Source organism: Gorilla gorilla, chromosome 9 (genome assembly GCF_029281585.2).
Source record: "Gorilla gorilla gorilla isolate KB3781 chromosome 9, NHGRI_mGorGor1-v2.1_pri, whole genome shotgun sequence".
In the NCBI taxonomy this organism is placed as follows: domain Eukaryota; kingdom Metazoa; phylum Chordata; class Mammalia; order Primates; family Hominidae; genus Gorilla; species Gorilla gorilla.
Window position 1 is genome coordinate 127,326,639 of NC_073233.2, and position 22,247 is coordinate 127,348,885.

Here is a 22,247-nt window from a genome sequence, read left to right on the forward strand (position 1 = left end):
TGTCCAAGGCACGATTCCCTTCTTGATTTCAACTCTTGTTTTTTTGTTGTTGTTGTTTTTGTTTTTTGTTTTTTTGAGACGGAGTGTCGCTCTTGTTGCCAAGGCTGGAGTGCAATGGCGCGATCTCAGCTCACTGCAACCTCTAGGTTCAAGCAATTCTGCCTCAGCCTCCCAAGTAGCTGGGATTACAGGTTTGCGCCACCACGCCAGGCCGATTTTTTTTTTTATAGAGTCTTGCTCTGTTGTCCAGGCTGGAGTGCAATGGCATAATCTCGGCTCACTGCAACCTCCTCCTGCCGGGTTCAAGTGATTCTTGTGCCTCAGCCTCCCCCGAGTAGCTGGGATTACAGGAGCCCACCACCATGCCTGGCTAATTTTTGAATTTTTAGTAGAGACAGGGTTTCGCCGTGTTGGTCAGGCTGGTCTCAAACTCCTGACCTCAGGTGATCCACCAGCCTCAGAACCCCAAAGTGCTGGGATTACAGGTGTGAGCCACTGCACCTGGCCCCAGCTAAATTTTTGTATTTAGTAGAGATGGGGTTTCACCATGTTATATTTCCTTAGGGCCCTCATTCCATCACTTCATTTTACAGATGGATATTGGACATGCCAGTCACTCTTCTAGAAACTGGGGATATAGCAGGGAACAAAACAGGCACAATCCCTGCCCTCAGGGAGCTTACATTCTAGTAGAAGCAGGACTAAATAAGTAGAATATGTAATATGTTAGATGATGCTAAGAGCTATGTGGCACATCAAGCAAGGAGGAGGTGTGTTCGGAGAAGGTAACATTCAAGTGACCTGAGGGAGGCTAGGCGTGAACTACACATAAATGTGGGGAAAGAATGTTCTAGGCAGAGAGAAGAGTAAAAATAAAGGTCCTGAGGTGGGAGCGACCTGCCACTTTCGAGGAAGAACAAAGTCAATGTGGCTGGAGTGAAGAGAGAGAAAGATAGGGAAAGAGTGGGAGACGCGATCAGAGAGGTCAGAGAAGGACCCAGCCTGTAGGTCCCCAAGGCCATTCTGAGGACTTTGGCTTTTATGAAGCTACTGGAAGGTTTTGGAACAGGGGTGTCCAATCTTTTGGCTTCCCTGGGTTATGGTAGAAGAAGAATTATTGTTTTGGGCCACACATAAAATACACTAACACTAAAGATAGCTGATGAGCTTTAAAAAAAATCACACAAAAAAACTCATAATGTTTTAAGAAAGTTTACGAATTTGTGTGGGGCCACATTCAAAGCCATCCTGGGCCACATGTGGCCTGCATACTTTGGGTTGGACAAGTTTGTTTTGAGCAGAGGAGGGACACGGATCTGATTTTTGTTTTAACAAAATACCTTTCGCTACTGTGTAGAGAACAGATCTGAAGAGAGCAGAAGCGGGAGACCATTTAGGAAGTCATTGTGAGCGTCTGGTTAGTGTGGTAGCAGGACAGTTGATGCAAAGTGGTGGATTTTGGAAGTATTTTGAATGTGGACTAACAGGATTTTCTGATGAATTAGGCAGTGTGGGGAGGAGGGAGGAATTTTTCACCTGAACTTTAACTGAGAAGAGGAAGGCTATGGTAGGATAATCGCTTGAACCTGGGAGGCAGAGGTTTCGGTGAGCCGAGATGGTGCCACTGTACTCCAGCCTGGGCGACAGAGCGAGACACAGTTTCAAAACAGAAAACAAAAAACATATGTCTACTAGGCATCAAAATGGAGATGTCAAGAAAGCAGCTGCATATGCAAGTTTGGTGTGGTCTGGGCTGGCGATAAAAGATTGAGAGTCATCAGCATATGGAAGTTATTTAAAGCCAGGAGATGAGAAGAATTACCAAGGGAGCAAGTGTAGATAGAAAAGATGTGCAAGGACTTAATTCTGGAGCTCTCCAATATGAGCTTGAGATCAGTTGGAACTGTCAGAGAGATGGAGGCATAGGACCAATGTAGTGAGGAAAAAAATCCCAGGAGATGGTGGTATGCTAAAGGCCAAGAGAAGGAAACTTACCAAGGAGGAGGGAAAGGTCAATTGTGTCAAATGTGGCCCATAAATTATGTAAGATGAGTTTGAGAATTGATTGATTGATTTTTTTTTGTTTTATGTTTTGTCCCTCCCTTGCCCCCCTACTGGAAAGTATATAGAGCAAAGATACTTGATTGAAGGTCATTGGTGATTTTGACGAGAACAGTTTTGGTGGAGTGGTGGGGGTAAAAGTCTGATTGCGGATGAGTTTAAGAAAGAATGGGAGGAGAGGGATGGCAGCAGTATAGACAACTCGTTGGAGGAGTTTTCTTGTAAAGGAAGGAGAGAAATTGGATGGGAGCTAAAAGGAGAAGCGAGGTCAAGAAAACTTTTTAAGTGGGAAAAAATAGTTATATGTTATATGCTGATGGGGAAGAGGCAGTAGAGAGTGAAGATTGACAATGCAGTGGGGAGTGAGGAGAATGTCTGAAGAAATGTCCCTGATGAGGGGAGAAGGGATTGGACAGAGTCCAGAAGCAGAGGGGCTGGCTTTGGTTAGAGGACTGATGGCTCATGAAAAGTAAAAAGAGAGAAGGCACGATATTTGGGCATAGATGTGGGAAGGCAGATTGATGTGGGGGAAGCTGGTGGATATTATCTCTTTGTAGCCTTTTTTTTTTCTCTTAGTGAATTAGGAAGCAGGGTCAGCTGACTGTGAGGATGAAGGGGAAAGGCTTAGAAGTTTGAACCTAGAGGTGGAGTTTTAAAGTCACTGAGAGCAGTGATTCTCAAACTTTAGTGTGTATCAAAACCACCTAGAGAGCCTATTAAAGCCCTCCCACAGCCTGGGCAACATAGAGAGACCCCGTCTCTACAAAAAATAAAAAAATCAGCCTGGTGTGGTGGTGTGCGCTTGTGGTCCAGCTACTCAGGAGGCTGAGATGGGAGGATTGCTTGAGCCTGGGAGCTCAAGGCTGCAGTGAGCTGTGATTGTGCCACTGCACTCCAGCCTGAGCTACAGGGTGAGATGCTATCTCAAAAGAAAAAAAAAAAAAGCCCTCCTTTCCCCCAGACGTTCTGATTCAGTAGGTCTAGGATGGGCCCAGGAATCTGCATTTCTAACAAGTTCCGGGTGATGCTGCAGTCGCCTGTATGGGGATGACCCTTTGAGAACTACTGTGTGAGAGAGTGGGGCAGTGACTGGACTGGAATTCCCACAAATGCAGTGTGGTTGTCAGGCAGCGTCAGGGGCCCAGCTGAGGTTAGAAATCATGATTTGAAAGTGTCTCCAATCACATCCCACTCACAATTGCTTGCACATGTTTGGAGTCCTATCTCTTTAAAACTTCCATTTTCTACTGACTTTTCCTTTGACATATAAAAGGCTCCACACCCTTCCTCTTTAAAAAATGAAAATCTTTAACTTAGGTTCTAGCTCTCCCCTCTTCACAATTCTCTTGGCAGAGTTGTGCATGCTATATTTCCTACCTCCTAGTCTATGCAGCATCCACAACACATCTGCTCTCCCTCCAACCTCAGGACTCTTCTGTTAGGCATCATTACTGATCTAGATGCTAAATCCAATGGGCACTTTTTAGTTGTAATCAGGCACTTGACCACCTACAAATCTGATACCTCCAACCATTTCCTCCCTCAGCTGTGTCCTCCTTTAGGTTTTGTGGACACACTGCTTTTCTGGTTTTCCTCCTGACAGCTGTCACCTCCTCATTCTCCTTTTCCCCTGGTGTTCCTTTATCCTCCTTTCCGAGCAGCGTGTAGCACAGTGGTTGTTATATGTGAAGGTTGTAGATTTACTGGGATAACTTCTGATTTCTCTGGCTCCTAGCTGTGAGACATGAAACATTTATATCTGTTTCTTCATATATTTACAAAAGTGAGGCTGGGCATGGTAGCATGTGCCTGTGGTCCTAGCTGCCTGGGAGGCTGAGGTGGGAGGATGGCTTGAGCTCAGGAGTTTGAGTCCAGCTTGGGCAACATAGGGAGACATTGCCACTTTAAAAAAAAAAATAAAGATAGGCTGGGCGCGGTGGCTCACGCCTGTAACCCCAGCACTTTGGGAGGCCGAGGCGGGCGGATCACAAGGTCAGGAGATCAAGACCATCCTGGCTAACACAGTGAAACCCCGTCTCTACTGAAAATACAAAAAAATTAGCTGGGCGTGGTGGCGGGCGCCTGTAGCCCCAGCTGCTCGGGAGGCTGAGGCAGGAGAATGACGTGAACCTGGGAGGCGGAGCTTGCAGTGAGCCGAGATCGTGCCACTGCACTCCAGCCTGGGCCACAGAATGCGACTCCGTCTCAAAAAAAAAAAAAAAAAAAAGATAGTAGTAGTACCTGCTTCACAGGGTTCTCATTTGAGGATCCAATGAGTCAGTATGCATAAAAAGCTTACAACAATGCCTGGCACATAGTGAGTATGTAAGGTCATCACTCCGAGCTACTACTCATCTGTCAGGTGCTACTTGTGTAGGCTGATGATGCAAAAAATCTGTATTTTCAAGCAGGCCTCATTCCTGAGCAGCAGTCATAATTATCCACCTGCCTCTTGACATCCCTAGATGCCTCATCAGCATCTCAGCCTTGACATGCCCAAACCTTCAACTCAGCATTTTTCACTCAGTTTTCCCTCTTTCTTTATTCCCCACATCCACGAATGGCACCACCATCTGTCCAGTTCCCTGGTCAGAAATTTGGTAGTTTCTAGCTTCTCTCAGTCCCTTGATTTCTTTTTTTTTTTTTTTTTTTTTTGAGACAGAGTCTTGCTCTGTTGCCCAGGCTGGAGTGCAGTGGTGCGATCTCAGCTCACTGCAACCTTCACCTTCCGGATTCAAGCGATTCTCCTGCCTCAGCCTCCCGAGTAGCTGGGATTACTGGTGCTTGCCACCATGCCTGGCTAATTTCTGTATTTTTGTAGAGATGGGGTTTCACCATGTTGGCCAGGCTGGTCTTGAACTCCTGACCTCAGGTGATCCACCCGCCTCGGCCTCCCAAAGTGCTGGGATTACACATGTGAGCCATTGTGCCTGGCCACAGTCCCTTGATTCTTATAGTGGTATTATCTTATTCTACAGACTCAGATGTGCAGGAGCATACACATAACATTGTTTTTTCTATAATATAACTACATTTATAATATTTTTTACACACTTTTTATTTTTCTGAGACTGTCTTGCTATGTTGCGCAGGCTAGTCTCGAACTCCAGGGCTTAAGGGATCCTCTGGCCTCAGTCTCCAAGTAGCTGGGATTACAGATGTATGCCACAGTGCCTGGCTCTTATGTTTCTATTCTGAGCCAGCTTCTATTCTCCTGGAATGTTGGATGCTTCATTTTAATCCATTGGTGGAATCTCCCCTCCTCTCTCCAGGGATTGCCTTAATTCTGGGAGGGTGTCTCTTATGTATATATTTTGCCAAAGCACTGGTGGAAGTGGGTCCTGTTATTAAGTGGCCACTCAATGTCCTCTGAGATATCCTCTGCCTGGCTCCTGCTTGTATGGCCTCTTTAGGTCTGGTGTCTGTGTGCTACCTCTCAGTTGCTCTTGGACACAGGGTTCATTCTACTGCTCCCATGCCCTGGAGTAGCATGAGAAAGTGTGGCACTGTCTATGGTTCAAGCTGCCTCCCCAATAGGCTACCCTCTGCAGCCATGTCTTCTTTTGGGGGGTCTTGTCTCCTTCCTAAGGCTCTGCCTTGGATATAGTTCTGGGGCTCCACTGCCATCAGGTCTCAGAAACTTACTTGGGGGTTTTGCTGTCTCTCTGCACTCAGGTGCTTGAGGACAGAACCCACCGCTGTCTGTGCTGTCACTACGTTCCCGCTGGCTCTTGCCTGCGAGTTGTGCTCATGTCATGGAACTGGGGTGAAATCAGTGCAAGGCCTTGCTTTATCCAGAATATTTCCTGCACATCTTCTATCCAGACTGGGAGTCCTTTCTGTTTTCCTAAGGGCCTGCCTAGGCGATTGAAATTCAAAAGTCAGAAGTGGCTTTCTGTTTCCCCTCGTTTTTGTTGCATCTTTTCACTGAGGCAGCAGCGCAAAAGCTGGGCTGCTCAAGCTGAGGCCATAGGAGAGAAGGGGAAGAAACCACAAATAATATTGTAAGATGTCATCATATTCCCTATATCCAGTGGGCGCCGTGGATTCTACGTCTTTAGCCCCCCTAAAATTTCCCCTTTTCACCCACATTGCTTCTGTCATAGTTTGGGGTTTTATTGTTATATTTCTTCTGGTTTGAGAGTATTCCCTTCCCAATCACAGGGTTAGGTTGCTGAAACAGTGGGAGGTTTTGCAGATGAAGATCCTTGATAAAAGATAAGATTCAGAAAACTGAATGACCTATGAAATGCCTGATAAATACTGTATCTTCACTAGAATCACAACTAAAATTTAGCACATTAAATAAATTATCAACAACAGATCTGAAATTAGTAGTAGTGTGTATTGTGTAATTTCCACGTATCCCTGGGTGATTTAATGTTTTTAGGATTTCCCTGCAGTTCCAACAAGAGAGTGGTAAATCTAGTTTGTTTTGATGCAGATGATGTATTGTTAGATATTCTCTTTGGGTCAAGTTGCTAATCCAGACATCCAATACCTTCTGATTTGAGGATTTCCAGTTATTGCCCTCACTGGCCCCATCGTGGTCTTCAAAACAGCATTGGGGGACCTGGTTTGAGATTAGATCCTAAGATTTTTGAAACCTTGGTAAGGGGAAGCAGGAAAAACTATTTAAAAGTTGCAGGCCAGGTATGGTGGCTCACACCTGTAATCCCAGCACTTTGGGAGGCCAAGGCGGGTGGATCACAAGGTCAAGGGATCGAGACCATCCTGGCCAACATGGTGAAACCACGTCTCTACTAAAATTACAAAAAATTAGCCGGGTGTGGTGGCGGGCGCCTGTAGTCCCAGCTATTCGGGAGGCTGAGGCAGGAGAATCACTTGAACCTGGGAGGCAGAGGTTGCAGTGAGCCGAGATTGTGCCACTGCACTCCAGCCTGGCGACAGAGCGAGACTCCATCTCAAAAAAAAAAAAAAAAAAGTTGCAGCCAGGTGTGGTGACTCACGCCTACAATCCCAGCACTTTGGGAGGCCGGGGTGGGTGGATTGCTTGAGCCCAGTAGTTTGAGGCCACCCTGGGCAACATGGAGAAACCCTGTCTTTACAAAAAATTAGCCAGGAGTGGTGACAGGCCTGTAGCCTCAACTACTTGGGAGGCTGAGGTGGGAGGATCACTTGAGCCTGGGAGGAAGAGGTTGCAGTGAGCCGTGATCATGCCACTGCACTCCAGCCTGGATGACAGAGCGAGGCCCTGTCTCAAAAAAAAAAAAAAAAAAAGATGCAAGCACTTTTCACTTTCTAGAGAAGACTTCAGTTTCAGTTCTTCTTGGGGCTGACTGTTCTTTGCTTTGGGAAAATCACTACAAACGGCTTTATTTCCTAAGTACAAAGCCATATCCATCAGTGACCTGAGCGCGGAATGTTAAATGTGTGAGTGGGAATTGTGTTTTTATGGCATCTTGCTTTTTAGGGGTGACGGGGGAGAGAGGCGTTTCTTCTCCCCGAGTGTCCAGTGCGCTGTGTGGAACACTGTTGCTGGGGCTTGGTCCAGCAGGTGTTCACAGGAACTGAGGAGCAAGACAGAGGGCTAGGGAGGGCTTTGCCTCGTCAGAGGGCCAGAGGTGAGAAGGAACTGGGTGGGCTCTAGACGTAGGGGGCCCGATGGACATTTCTGGGTGTTCTGACTTGACATGTGCTGTGAGCACGTGAGTGGTTTGCTGGGGCTGGGGGCGCTGTGGGTGTGCGATGCCTGTGCTCCTCTGGAGGAAGTGGACTTCCGCTGTCAGCTGTGCTGAGGCAGGAAATAAGGAATGGGGGAGTGGTGGGCCTTGGACGAGCTGTAAAGAGAAACCTCCCCCTCTCCGGGCCTCATGGCGCTATGTCCTGGACTCTGAGGTTGGGGTGTGCTCAGAGCATTCCTGGGCTGAAGGTAAGCTGACTTTTGCCTCAGGGAGCCAGGCAGAGAGGTTCCTATAAGGGCCCTTCCTCTTGTTCCTCCTCCCTACATGAGTGCAGCAACTACGGAGCAGCTCCGCCTTGAGAGGGCAGTGGTTCAGACACCCCATATGCACGGTCCAGTCCAGCGCTGTCCAGTAGAACTTTCTGTGATGACAGAAAATGATTTCTGCTTCTATCCAGTACGTCAGCTACTAGTCTCTTGTAGCCACTGAGCGCTTGAAATGTGGCCAGTGTGACTGAGGAACTGAATTTGAAATTTATGTAAATTTAATTGGTTTAAGTTTAGTCTCATGTAGCTAGTGGCTACCATATTGTACAGCAATACGGACGGCAGGAAACTATAAAGCTGTAAAGTTCCAAAGTCTGAGCCCAGAGCAGTGACAATGGCTGTCATTATGAGATCACAGAGGATCAAAGAGGCTGAATCACAGCTGGGTAAGTGGTGGAGCTGCCCTAGAAGGCCCTGTAGCAGGAGGGCGCAGTCTCCTGACCAGGCCAGGGCCCCTCTCTGCAGGTGACCACACCATAGAAGGCGCGGTGATCCCCACATGGTGGAAAAAGTATCAGGCCTGTACTGGAAACGGATTACCTGTCCTCTCAGTAAACTGTCTGACTTGACTCTGTCATACCGGTCCTCCCTGTCCATCTCAGTCACTATGAGTCTGGAGAGCCCAGGTAATCCTTCATCACCACAGCTCACGTCTCTCCTGTTGCATCTCCTTATTTGAGCCAAGGCCTCACCCTTTCCTCTCCCCCTGCACCCTCTTGTGGCCCTGGCACTGCTCTGGGCTGAGCAAGCCCTGCTTTGTCCTCAAGCCCTCCTCCAAAGCTTCTCTTGGTTTTCTTGGCTTAAGTGAAACTCGCTTTCCCCTAAGGACATCATTCCCCCTGAAGCCCTCTGAAACAGAGCCTGCTTTTCTCTTACCCTCACATGCTGCAGAGTCAGGAGGTGGGATATTCGTTTGCATGGGCTGCCATACAAATTACCACGACCAGGTGGTTTAAAATAACAACTTCATTCTCTCCTAGTTCTGGAGGCTGGAAGTCTGCAATCAAGGTGTCAGAAGGGCTGTGCTCCTTCTGAAGCCTCTAGGGGAGATCCTTCCTTGCCTCTTCCAGCTTCTGGAGCCTCAGGTGTTTGTTGACTTGTGACTGCATCACTCCAATCTCTGCCTCCGTCTTCACATGGCCTTCTTCTCTCTGTCTCCTGTTTCCCTGTGTCCAACTTTCCCTTGTTTTATAAGGACACTAGTCATTAGATTAGGGCCCTCCTCATCTTAACTTGATTACACCTGCAGAGCCTGTTTCCAGGTGCGGTCACTTTGACAGGTGGTGGGGATAAGTGTCTTGCTTACCTCTCTTCTGGTAAGCAGCCCTGCTCTCTGGAGCTCCTGGTGTCTGGTTTTGGTATCGCCATCTTTTGTTGCTGGCAGCTGCTGGCTTCAGGGAACTTCATCTCCTTTACAACTGGCTCCTGGCCCATTGTCTTCCTCTCTGTCCTTCTCCTTCATCATCTTGGGATGTCAGCAGCCATGTGGATGATCCTTCCAGCTCTCTGGCCTGTCACTTTGGACCTCTTGAGTCCCTTTCTCATTGTGGGTCATCTGCCCACCCGCCAGCATCTTCACGTCCTTACACAGTAGACTCTACGATGCCTCATTAGACTCTCTCCTTTGCCAACTTCCTTCAATTTTTTGCCCCTCCTTCTTTCTGCTGCTCTTGCCTGGAAACACCTGGATCTTTGCTGAAGCCATCTTCTCCACCTCCCTGTGCCTGCACTCACACAGTTGGAAGATACAGATCACCTGATTAGGTCCACTTTACGTTCAGGACCACAGACCTCAGATGGACATACTCAGCACTTCCCAGCATTTCTATTATGTTTCCCTGGTATGTTTATTTTCCTGCCATATTTTCTATTGCTGTATAACACATGCCCCAAAATCTAGTGGCTAAAAAAATACCCATTTATTTTATTATTATTTTTTAAAAAATGATAGACATGAGGTCTCATATGTTGCCCAGGCTGGTTTCAAACTCCTGAGTTCAAGCAATCCTCCTGCCTCAGCCTCCCAAAGTGCTAGGATTACAGGCATGAGCCACTGCACCTGGACAATATCCATTTCTTATCTTATAGCCTGTAGGTCAGAAGTCCTGGTGGGCTCAGCTGGTTCTCTGGTCAGGGTCCCACAAGACCAAATTCAAGGTGTCAGCTGGGCTGGACTCATGTCTGGAGGCTTGGGGCAAGGATCGACTTCCAGGTTCATTCAGGTTGTTGGTAGACTCCAATTCCTCATGGCTGCAGGTGTGTGGCCCCTATTTCCTTGCGTTAAAGAAAAATCTGAGGTGCAATAATGTTTTTGAGTTTATTTAAGAAGCAATTGATGAATTGGGAAACACCAAACTGAAGAGGTCTGTTCTGGCGGCAAGCCATCAGGGGCAAGTATTTATGGGGTAAATACAGAAGCAAAATCAATAAATTATTTGGTTGGTTGCAATTATACAATTGCCTTATTTGGCCTATCCTGTTGGAAAGTCCTTGGTTATATAGTATAACTGTGTTGGCTATTTCCGACTGGTTGAGCCTATGATTTGTTTTTCCTTAATATAGGCATTTATAAGAAAAAAGTCAAGTTTCATTTATGTTTGCAAATCAAGCAAGGTTTAGGTCTCGTTATGAAGCCTCACTGGTTTTGTCTGCTCAGGGATTCTTCAGGCCTAGTATCTCTTTAAATTTACTCTAAGAGCTCCCCGCTTTTGGTCATTCTCCCAGCAAGCTGAGAGTGTGACCAAACAGTATAGCATTACTCTCGGTAACCAGGTTACCATTATTGACTAGTTACTGGAACAAAGAATCGTGTAGATGTTGTCATTCTCAACAGTTGCATTGGAATGTAAGGTCAGGTAGTTATCATTATCTGCAGTTGCAGAGTCATCATAGGCTTGAGTGGTGGGGTTGTTGCGTTCTTCTAGTTGTCTAATCCTGACGGCAATTGTTTGATGTGTGAGTGGTTAGGGTCTCACACCTGAATGCTGCTGGAAAGCATTCAAATCCCTTGAGAGGATACAGTGGACTACAGAGATGAAAACCATGATTATAAGGAGAATAATAGCCAAGAATTGAAAATTCTCTGGAGCAGACATTGAGCTCAGGAGTTCAAGACCAGCCTGGCCAACATGATGAAACCCCATCTCTACTAAAAATACAAAAAGCCAAGAATTAACCCATTAAATAAATCAGTAGATCAGGTAGATCGCACCTATCTGATGAGGAACTTACATTTGTTTAAGATCATTTGAATTGGGGGCAATAATTTCTTTTTTTTTTTAAATTATTTCCATAGGTTTTTAGGGGAACAGGTGGTATTTGGTTACATGAGTAAGTTCTTTAGTGGAGATCTGTGAGATTTTGCTGCATCCATCACCTGAGCAGTGTACACTGAACCCAATTTATGGTCTTTTATCCCTCACCTTCCTCCCACCCTTTTCCCTGAGTCCCCAAAGTCCACAGTATAATTCTTACGCCTTTGCATCCTCATAGCTTAGCTCCCACTTATAAGTGAGAACATATGATGTTTGGTTTTCCATTCCTGAGTTACTTCACTTAGAATAATAGTCTCCAGTTCCATCCAGGTTGCTATAAATCCATTAACTCCTTTTTATGGCTGAGTAGTATTCATATATATATATATAGATATATCACAGTTTCTTTATCCACTCATTGATTGATGAGTGTTTGGGTTGGTTCCATATTTCTGCAGTTGTGAATTGTGCTGCTATAAACATGCATGTGCAAGTATCTTTTTTGTAAAATGACTTGTTTTCTGGGTAGATACTCAATAGTGGGATTGCTGGATCAAATGGTAGTTCTACTTCTAGCTCCTTAAGGAATTTCCACTCTGTTTTCCATAGTGGTTGTACTAGTTTACATTCCCACCAGCAATGTAGAAGTGTTCCCTCATCACTGCATCCACACCAACATCTATTATTATTATTGGAGTCTCGCTCTGTCTCCCAGGCTGGAGTGCAGTGGCGTGATCTCGGCTCACTGCAAGCTCTGCCTCCTGGGTTCACGCCATTCTCCTGCCTCAGCCTCCCAAGTAGCTGGGGCTACAGGCACCCGCCACCACGCCCAGCTAATTTTTGTATTTTTAGTAGAGACGGGTTTTACTGTGTTAGCCAGGATGGTCTCGATCTACTGACCTTGTGATCCACCCGCCTTGGCCTCTCAAAGTGCTGGGATTACAGGTGTGAGCCACCGCACCCGGCCCCCATTATTTTTTGATTATGGCCATTCTTGCAAGAATAAGGCTGTATCACACTGTGGTTTTAATTTGCATTTCCCTGATCATTAGTGACGTTGAGCATTTTTTCATGTGTTTGTTGGCCATTTGTATATCTTCTTTTGAGAATTGTGTATTCATGTCCTTAGCCCACTTTTTGATGGGATAGTTTGTTTTTTTCTTGCTAATTTGTTTGAGTTCCCTGTAGATTCTGGATATTAGTCCTTTTTTGGATGTATAGATTGTGAAGATTTTCTCCCACTCTGTGGGTTGTCTCTTTACTCTGCTGACTGTTCCTTTTGCTGTACAGGAGCTCTTTAGTGTAATTAAGTCCCAACTATTTATCTTTGTTTTTGTTGCATTTGCTTTTGGATTCTTAGTAATGAAGTCTTTGCCTAAGCCAATGTCTAGAAGAGTTTTTTTTCCCAATGTTATCTTCTAGAATTTTTATAGTTTCAGGTCTTAGATTTAAGTCCCTGATCCATCTTGAGTTGATTTTGTATAAGGTGAGAGATGAGGATCCAGTTTCATTCTCCTATATGTGGCTTTCCAGTTATCCCATGGGGCAATAATTTCTAATTTATTGACATAGAAACAACATTTTTTTTTGAGACAGGGTCTTACTCTGTCACCCAGGCTAGAGTGCAGTGGTGCAATCGAGGCTCACTGCAGCCTTGACCTCCCAGGCACAAGGGATCCTCCCACCTCAGCCTCCCAAGTAGCTAGGACTATAGGCATATGCTACCACACCTGACTAATTTTTGTATTTTTTTTGGAGATGGGGTTTCTCCACAGTGCCCAGGCTGGTCTCAAAACCCTAGGCTCGAGTGGACTGCCCACTTTGGCCTTCCAAAGTGCTGGGATTATAAGTGTGAGCCACCATCCCTGGTAAAACATTTTTTTAATCAATAAAAGCACAAGCTCTTCTTTGTTAAAGTGTGAGGTATCAAGCACTTCTGTTTTGGAGTATTTTTGAGGCTAAATTGTTCATTTCAGATTATATTGCTCGAAGAGTATTCAAGTTATCATTCTATGAAAACAAAGGAAAAACAAAGATTAATATTTGGAGCAAATTATGATCCTAGTCTTTGTGTCTGGAGGGTCAAGATTTGTAGATTTGACTTTGAAGTATCTTTAGATGGTGGAATGAAGATGGCATTTGAGAGCTGGTTATATCATCGGGTGGTGTTCTGGTGAACTCACATAGCAGCAGGCATAAAGGTTGTCTATACATGGTCTGTTGCAGTGATTTTTTCTGAAGTTTGAAGTCATCCAGTTTCAGCTTTTAGGACTTGAGAAAAGGGCAGTTTTAGTTTTTAATGAAACTAGAAAACTTGAGGATTCAATCCAGTTTATAGATGGATAACAAATCTCAAAGAAAATAAACAGGACTAGAATTTGGTAATTGGTGCGCTACAGTTTTCTATTGAAATGTAATCTTTTTAATAGTCACTCTCATTTTTATAAAAAATAGTCACAGTTAAATTTTTTAACAAAATAAGTCTTGTTTCAATAAGGTAGATCTGATTATATAAGTGCAACACAGATATTAATTCCATGTAAGTTTTAAAATATGATATTTTAGTCAGTGCTTTGGTAATATCCAAGGGGCTTTACTGACTTTGTATCCATCAACTTTAGTTTTTTAAAACTATCTGGTATCAGCACTCCCTTAGCCACCCCGGCTGATGTCTCAGTAAGTTGTGTGCCTCTACAGTCCACTGGCTTTGGGCTCAGCTCAGCACTAGGACTCGCCTAGGAGTTGCAGTCCTTGTGACCTAGACTGCCTTTCAAGTTTCTTTAGAGCCCCAGAGCACTTTAGCCCATGGTGGCGAGGCTTGTGGGGACTCAAGTTCACGCTGCTGGGATTGGCAATTCCCCTCTGGCTAGGGCTGCTTTAAATGCTCCCCCCATGGGTGGGCATTAATTGAGTTTGGTCTGGTTTTGTTTTCTGCTATAACAGGGCACCACTGAGTTCAGTACTTCAAAACTGCCGTGCTCTACCTCTCCCCAGTGCACAGAAACACTCTCCACACCAAGCTGCTGCTGCTGAGGGATGGAGGGATGGCGTCAGCGATTCAAAACTGTTTTTCCTACCTGTTCAGCACTTCTTTCAGCGATATGAAGTTAAATCCAGGTACTATGAGTGCTCACCTGATTTTTGGTTCTTATGAAGGAGCTTTTTGTGTGTGTGTGTGTCTAGATAGTTGTTAAAGTGGTGTCCTTGCCAGGGAGGAGGGGACAATTAGTGGAGTCTCTTATTCTGCCATCTTGCTCTTCCTCAATATGCTCTTTCTTGCAGATCTTTTACAACTCTCTATATTTGTTCAGTTTGCATCTTACTTGTTTTCTTCTTTATTATTCTGGAACAATCCTCTTGTTTTTAAGATAACATCATTCTGTTTTCCCTTTAAAGGAAACACATTCCTTATATACTTTTTCTTGCTAAAAACTCATCTACTTTTAAAATACATTTTTTTATATACAGTTGTTTTCTTTCTTTCTTTCTTTTGTTTTTAGGAGTCTTCATTTGTCACCCAGGCTGGAATGCAGTGGTTCAATCTCAGCAGCTCACTGCAGCCTCTGCCTCTCAGGTTCCAATGGTTCATATGCCTCAGCCTCCCAAGTAGCTGGGATTACAGGCGTGTGCCACCACACCCAGCTATTTTTTTTTTTCTGTTTTTAGTAGAGATAGGGTTTTGCCATGTTGGCCAGGCTGGTCTTGAACTCCTGGCCTTAAGTGATTCACCTGCATTGGCCTCCCAAAGTGCTAGAATGACAGGCTTGAGCCCTGCACCCAGCTGAGTTATTTTCTTTCATCTTTACTACTTCTAGTGGTCTTTATTACATATATTAATTAGAATTCTTTTTTATTTTTATTTTTTTGAGATGAGGTCTCTGTCACCCGGACTGGGAGTGCAGTGGTGTGATCTTGCCTCACTGTAACGTCTGCCTTCTGGGCTCAAGTAATCCTGCTACTTCAGCCTCCTGAGCAGCTGGGACCACAGATGTACGCCACCATGCTGGGCTAATTTTTCATTTTTATTTTTTTTAATTTTTGGTAGAAAAGGGGTTTTACCCTGGTGCCTAGGTTTTTTTTTTTTTTTTCCCCCTTTGAGACAGAGTCTCGCTTTGTTGCCCAGGCTGGAGTGCAGTGGCATGATCTCGGCACACTGAACCTCTGCCTCTGGGGCTCAAGCCATCTTCCCACCTCAGTCTCCCAAGTAGCTGGGACTACAGGCATGTGCCACCAAGCCTGGCTAATTTTTAAAATTTTTTGTAGAGATGGGGTCTCACTATGTTGCCCAGGCTGGTCTTGAACTCCTGGGCTCAAGCGAATTAGAATTCTCAAACACTTTTTTTTTTTTTAGAGACAGGGTCTTGCTCTGTCACCCAGGCTGGAGTGTAGTGGTGTGATCATGGCTCACTGCAGCCTCAACCTCCTGGACTCAAGCAATCCTTCCACATCAGCCTCCTAAGTAGCTGGGACTACAGGTGCACACCACTGCACCCAGGTATTTAAACATTTTTTTGTAGAGACAGAGTCTCATTATGTTGCCCAGGCTGGTTTCAAACCCCTGGGCTCAAGTGATTCTCTTGCTCTGGCCTCCGCAAGTGCTAGGATTACAGATGTGACCCACCACACCCAGCCTAAAATTCTTAACCCCTAGTAACCTTAATTTCTAGTGACAATTCCTTTCTAGTGGAAAGGAAGCATGTGATTTTGTAATTTTGATTTTTACAATTTTATTCCTTTTTATATTTTATTTTTGGCCTTTATTATTAGTTTTAATTGACAAATAATAATCATATATATTTATGGGATACAGTGTACTATTTTGATACATGTTTACAATGTAATCAGGGTAATTAGCATATCCATTACCTCAAACATTTATCATTTCTTTGTGTTGAGAACATTCAAAATCTGCTTCTCTAGCTATTTTAATAATACAATCAATTGTTGTTGGTTATAGTCATTCTATTGTGCAATAAAGCACTAAAACTTATTTCTCCTGTCTAACTGTACTTCTGAATCCATTAACAAACCTTTGGCTATTGCCCTATTTCTGCTACCCTCCCCAGCCTCTAGTAACAAGTATTCTAATCTCTACTTCTACAGGATCAATGTTTTTAGCTTCCACATATGAATGATAACAGTGTTACTTATCTTTCTGTGCCTGGCTTATTTTACCTAACATAATGTCCTCCAAGCTCATCTATGTTGCCACAAACGACAGAATTTCTTTTCTTTTTTTTTTTTTTTTTGAGACACTTTTGGTCTGTCACCCAGGCTGGAGTGCAGTAGTGCAATCATGGCTCACAGTAGCCTTTACCTCCCAGGCTCAAGTTATCCTCCCACTTCAGCCTCCCAAGTAGCTGGGACTACAGGAGTGCACCTCTATGCCCGGATAATTTTAAAATTTTTTTGTAGAGATGGGGGTCTCATGTTTCTTAGTCTGGTCTTGAACTCCCAGACTCAAGAAATCCTCCTATCTTGGTCTCCCAAAGTGCTGAGATTACAGGCATGAGCCACTGTGCCCAGTTAGGATTTCAGATTTTTTTTTTTTTAATGGCTAAACAGTGTTCCATTGTGTGTACATACACCAGTTTTTCTCTATCCATTTATCTGTTGATAGGCATGTCACCTACAAAGGAAAACAGTAATTCTCCAGTAACAGATCTCAATCATAAGGAAATATATGAAATGTCAGAAAAAGAATTTAAAATAATAATCTTAGGGAAACTCAGTGAGACACAAGAGGCTACAAATAGACAATTCAATGAAATCAGGAAAATAATTCATTATATGAATGAGAAATTTAACAGAGTATATAACAAAGGGTCCAATAAAAATCCTAGAGCTGTAGAATTCAATGAAGGAAATAAAAAATACAATGGAGATCTTTAACAACAGACTAGACCAAGCAGAAGAAAGAATTTCTAAACTTGAAGACAAGTCTTTTGAAATCACACAGGCAGACAAACAAAACAAAACAGAAAAAAAAGAAAGCCTACAGGATTTGTGGGACACTATTAAGTGGACAAATATTCATATTATGGGCATTTCAGAAGGAGAAGAGAAGAGAAAAGCTGAGAAAAACATATTTAATGAAATAATAGCAGAAAGACTCCCCAAGTCTTAGGAGAGAAATGGACATCTGGGTGCAGGAAGCTCAAATAACCCCAAATAGATTCAACCCAAATAGGTCCTCTCTGAGGCACATTATAGTCACATTGTCAAAGGTCAAAGACAAAGAAAGAATTTAAAGCAGGAAGGGAAAAGTGTCAAGTCACATGTAAGAGAATCCTTATTAGACTAACAGTGGATTTCTCCCAGCAGAAACCCTGTTACAGGCCAGGAGAGAATGGGATAGTATATTCAAAGTACTGAAAGAAAAAAGCTGTCAGCCAAGAATATATACCCAGCAAAGCTATTCTTCAGAAATGAAGGAGAAATAAAATCTTTCACAGATAAGCAAACAGGGAGAATTCATTACCACTGGATCAGCTGTACAAGAAATGCTCAATGGAGTTTTACATTGGGAAGAAACGACGATAACCACCATCATAAAAACATGCAAAACTGTATAACTAATTGGTAGAGCTGATACATAAACAAGAAAGAGAAAGCAGTCAAATCTTGTCACTACAGAAAACCACTCAATTCCAGACATAAGCAATAGGAGAGGAAGTAAGGAACAAACAATGTGCAAAACAATTAGAAAACAATAAAATGACAAAAGTAAGTCCTCACCTATAAATAATAACCTTGAATGTAAATGGACTAAATTTCCCATTTAAAAGATGTAGATTGAAGCTGGCTGTGGTGGCTCATACCTGTAATCCCAGCACTTTGGGAGGCCAAGACAGGAAGATTGCTTGATGCCAAAAGCTCAAGACCAGCCTGGACAACATATTGAGACCTCTTATTTAAAAAAAATTAAAGAATTAGCTGGGTGTAGTGGCACATGCCTGTAGTCCCAGCTACTTGGGAGGCTGAGGCAGGAGGATCACTTCAGCCCAGGAGTTTGAGGCTGCACTGAGCTATGATCATGTCACTGCACTCCTGCTTGAGCAACAGAGCAATCCCCTGCCTCTAAATAGATTACATAGATAGATATATAGATAGATAGATAGATAAAGATTAGCTGAATGGATTAAAAAAAAAAGACCCAACTATATGCTGCCAGTGAGAAACTCACCTCACCTATAAAGATACACATAGACTGAAAGTGAAGGGATGGCAAAAGATATTTCATGTGAATGGAAACCAAAAGTGAGCAGGCATAGCTATACTTAGACAAATAGGCTTTGAGTTAGAACCTGTAAAAAGAGAAAAAGAAGGATATTATATAATAGGGGATCAATTCAGCAAGAAAAATGTAACAGTTGTAAATACGTATACACCCAACAATGGAGCACCCACATATATTAAGCAAGCATCATTAGATCTAAAAGGAAGATAGACCCTCAATACAACAATAGTTGGGGACTTCAACACCCCACTCTCAGCATTGGACACATCATCTAGACAGAAAATCAACAAAGAAACATCAGATTTAAACCGCATCATAGACTAAATGGATCTAACAACAGACATTTACAGAATGTTTCACCGAACAGCTGCAGAATATACATTCTTTTCATTAGCACATGGAATATTTTCCATGACTGACCATATATTAGGAGAGAAACAAGTTTCACAAAATTTGTTAAACAATTGAAATCATATTAAGTATTTTATCCGACTGTAATGGAATAAAACTAGACATCAAGAACAAGAGAAACATTTGATACTATAAAATACATGGGAATTAAACAACATGATCCTGAATGACTAAGTAAAGGAAGAAATTAGAAATGAAATTTAAAAATTTATTGAAACAAATGAAAATAGAGACACAACATAGCAAAACCTATGGGAAATAGCAAAAGCAGTAGCAAGAGGCAAGTTTATAGCAATAAATGCCTACACCAAAAAACTAGAAAATGGCTGGATGCCACGGCTCACATCTGTAATCCCAGCACTTTGAAGGGGCCAAGACAGGAGGATCATCTGAGGCCAGGAGTTTGAGACCAGCCTAGGCAACAGGTAGAGACCGTCTCTACCCAAAATAAAAAACTTAGCCAACTGTAGTGGTGCAAATTTGTAGTCCTAGCTACTTGGGAGGCTGAAGCAGGAGGATCACTTAAGCCCAGGAGTTCAAGGCTGCAGTGAGCTATGCTTGCATCACTGTACTCCAGCTTAGGTGACAGAGTGAGACTGTATATCTTAAAAATAATAAAAAAAACCTAGAAATATTTCAAAAAACAACCTAACAATGCACCTCAAGAAACTGTAAAAGCAAAACTGAGTAAAGTCTAAAATTAGTAGAAGAAAATAAATAATAAAGACCAGAGCAGAAATAAATGAAGTTGAGACTAAAAAACCAATATAAATATCAACAAAACAACAAATTGTTTTTTTGAGAAGATAAACAAAATTGACAAACTATTAGACTAAGAAAAAAAGAGAGAACACCCAAATAAAATCAGAATTGAAAAAGGAGATGTAACAATGGATGCCACAGAAATACAAAGGATCATTAGAGACTACTCTGAACAACTATACACCAATAAATTTGAAAACCTAGAGGAATTGAGCAAATTCTTGGACACATACAAAGTACTAAGATTGAACCAAGAAGAAATAGAAATCCTGAAAGACCAAAAACAAGTAATGAAACTAAATCAGTAGTAAAAAGTCTTCTAACAAAGAAAAGTCCAGGACAGGATGGCTTCAGCATTCAATTCTACTGGACCTTTAAGGAATAATTAATACCAATTCTTCTCAAACTTTTCCAAAAATTTGAAGCTGGGGGAATTATTTCTAACTCATTCTATGAGACCAACATAATCCTGATATGAAAACCAGACAAGGACAAAACAGCAACAACAAAACTACAGGTCAATATCCCTGATGAATGTAGATGCAAAAATCCTCAACAAAATGCTGGCAAGCCAAATCCAACAACACATCAAAAGGATAATACACCATGATCCAGTGGGATTTATTCCAGGAATGCAAGGATGGTTCAATATATGCAAATCAATAAACGTCATACATCATATCAATAGAATGAAGGACAAAATCATATGGTTCTCTCAATAGATGCAAAAAAAGCTTTTGATAAAATTCATCACTTTGTGCTAAATACTTTTAATAAATTAGGTATAGAAGGAAAGTATCTCAACATAATAAAGGACATATATGACAAACCCACAGCTAACATTTTACTGAATGGGGAAAAGCTGAAAGTTTTTCCTCAAGAACTGGAACACAACAAGGATGCTCACTCTCACCACTCCTATTCAATATAGTCCTGGAAGTCCTAGCCAGAGCAATTAGGCAAGGAAAAGGAAATAAAGGGCATCCACATTGGAAAGGAGGAAGTCAAATTGTCCTTCTTTGCAGATGACATGGTCTTCTGTACAGAAAAACCTTAAAACTCTAGCAAAAAATTCTTAGAACTGATAAACGAATTCAGTAAAGTTGCAGGATACAAAATTAATATAAAAAACCAGTAGCATTTTTATACATCAATGACAAATTAGCTGAAAAAGAAATCAAGAAGGCAATCACATTTACAACTACAAAGTACTGATGAAAGAAATTGAAGAAGTTACAAATGAAAAGATATCTCATGTTCATGGGTCAGGAAAATTAATATTGTTGAAATGACAATACTACCCAAAGCAATCTGCAGTTTCAATGCAATCCCTATCAAAATACCAATGACATTCTGCACAGAAATAGAAAAAAAATCCCAAAATTTGTATGGAATCACAAAATATCCTGAATAGCCAAATCAATCTGGAACAAAAAGAACAAAACCGGAGGGATCACACTTCTAGACCTCAAGATATACTACAAAGCTGCAGCAACTCAGCATAGTACTGACCTACAAAACACACATAGACCAATGAAACAGAATAGAGCACCCAGAAATTAATCCACGTATCTACAGCCAACTGATTTTTGACAAAGTTACCAAGAATACTCACTGGTGAAAGGACAGTCCCTTCAATGAATGGTGCTGGGAAAACTAGACATCCATATGCAGAAGAATGAAACTAGACCCCCACCTCTCACCATATACAAAAACCAACACAAAAAGGATCAGAGAACTAAATGTAAGACTGGAAATGATAAAACTACTAGAAGAACACATAGGGGAAACCCTTCAGGATATTGGCCTGGGAAAATATTTTATGAATAAGACCTCAAACAGACAGGCAACAAAAGCAAAAATAAACAAATGGGATTATCTCAAACTAAAAAGCTTCTGCACGGCAAAGGAATAACAAATTGAAAAGACAGCCTACGAATGAGAGGAAATATTTGCAAACTAGCTATCTGACAGGGGATTAATGTTCAGAATATACAAAGACCTGAAGTATCTCAATAGCAAAAAACCAGACGATACAATTAAAAAATTGGCAAATGATCTGAACAGACATTTCTCAAAAGACATACAGAGTCCAGAGAGAGCCTGGATGGGTGTGCTCAGTGCAGCAGCTCCTAGAGCTTCCTCCTTGGCTTCAGCCTTGCTGCTCAGGAAGGTGCAGGCCCTGCCACCACCTGCGTGGTGTAGTGGTGGTCCCCAAGTACCCCCAGCTGGCATGGGCCTGGCCGTGGCGTGAGCATGGAGCCCACGGGAGCCCCAGGCAGGAGTCTGGTAGGCCAGTAGCTCCAAGACCACATGGACACCATGCTGCCACTGCCATCTTCCTTCCTTCCTGGGGCCTGCTGACGCATCCAGTGTTGGCTGTTCTGCACGAAACAATTCCTCAACACGTTCCTTAGGCATGGTCTCCTTCAAGGTGTAAAGGGCCTGTTCTCTTCCCAGTTCCCTGCTCATATGTACCCTAGCCAATGTGTGGAGCAAGAAACAATTTCTCCTCTGCACTGTCTTCTTTCCCTGCTCCCCAGTCCCA

At 42.9% G+C, this 22,247-nt stretch overlaps 1 protein-coding gene across 18 annotated transcripts in view; it reads left to right on the plus strand.

The window, feature by feature from the left end:
- LOC129525307 (uncharacterized) overlaps positions 1-22,247 on the plus strand; it is a 179,328-nt gene that overhangs the window by 18,249 nt on the left and 138,832 nt on the right. For 10 of the 18 annotated variants that reach the window (XR_010129208.1, XR_010129209.1, XR_010129210.1 and 7 more), the window contains exon 2: positions 14,230-14,403. Coding sequence is in view for 7 of the 18 variants with exons in the window: in XM_055355129.2 (XP_055211104.1) it covers positions 14,230-14,403 (174 nt within the window). In the remaining 11 variants the exon portion in view is untranslated. Of the gene's footprint in view, positions 1-8,224; positions 8,659-9,770; positions 9,874-14,229; positions 14,404-22,247 lie in introns of those variants that run through there. The other 8 variants (XM_055355134.2, XM_055355128.2, XR_008669517.2 and 5 more) reach the window with 8 other exon arrangements.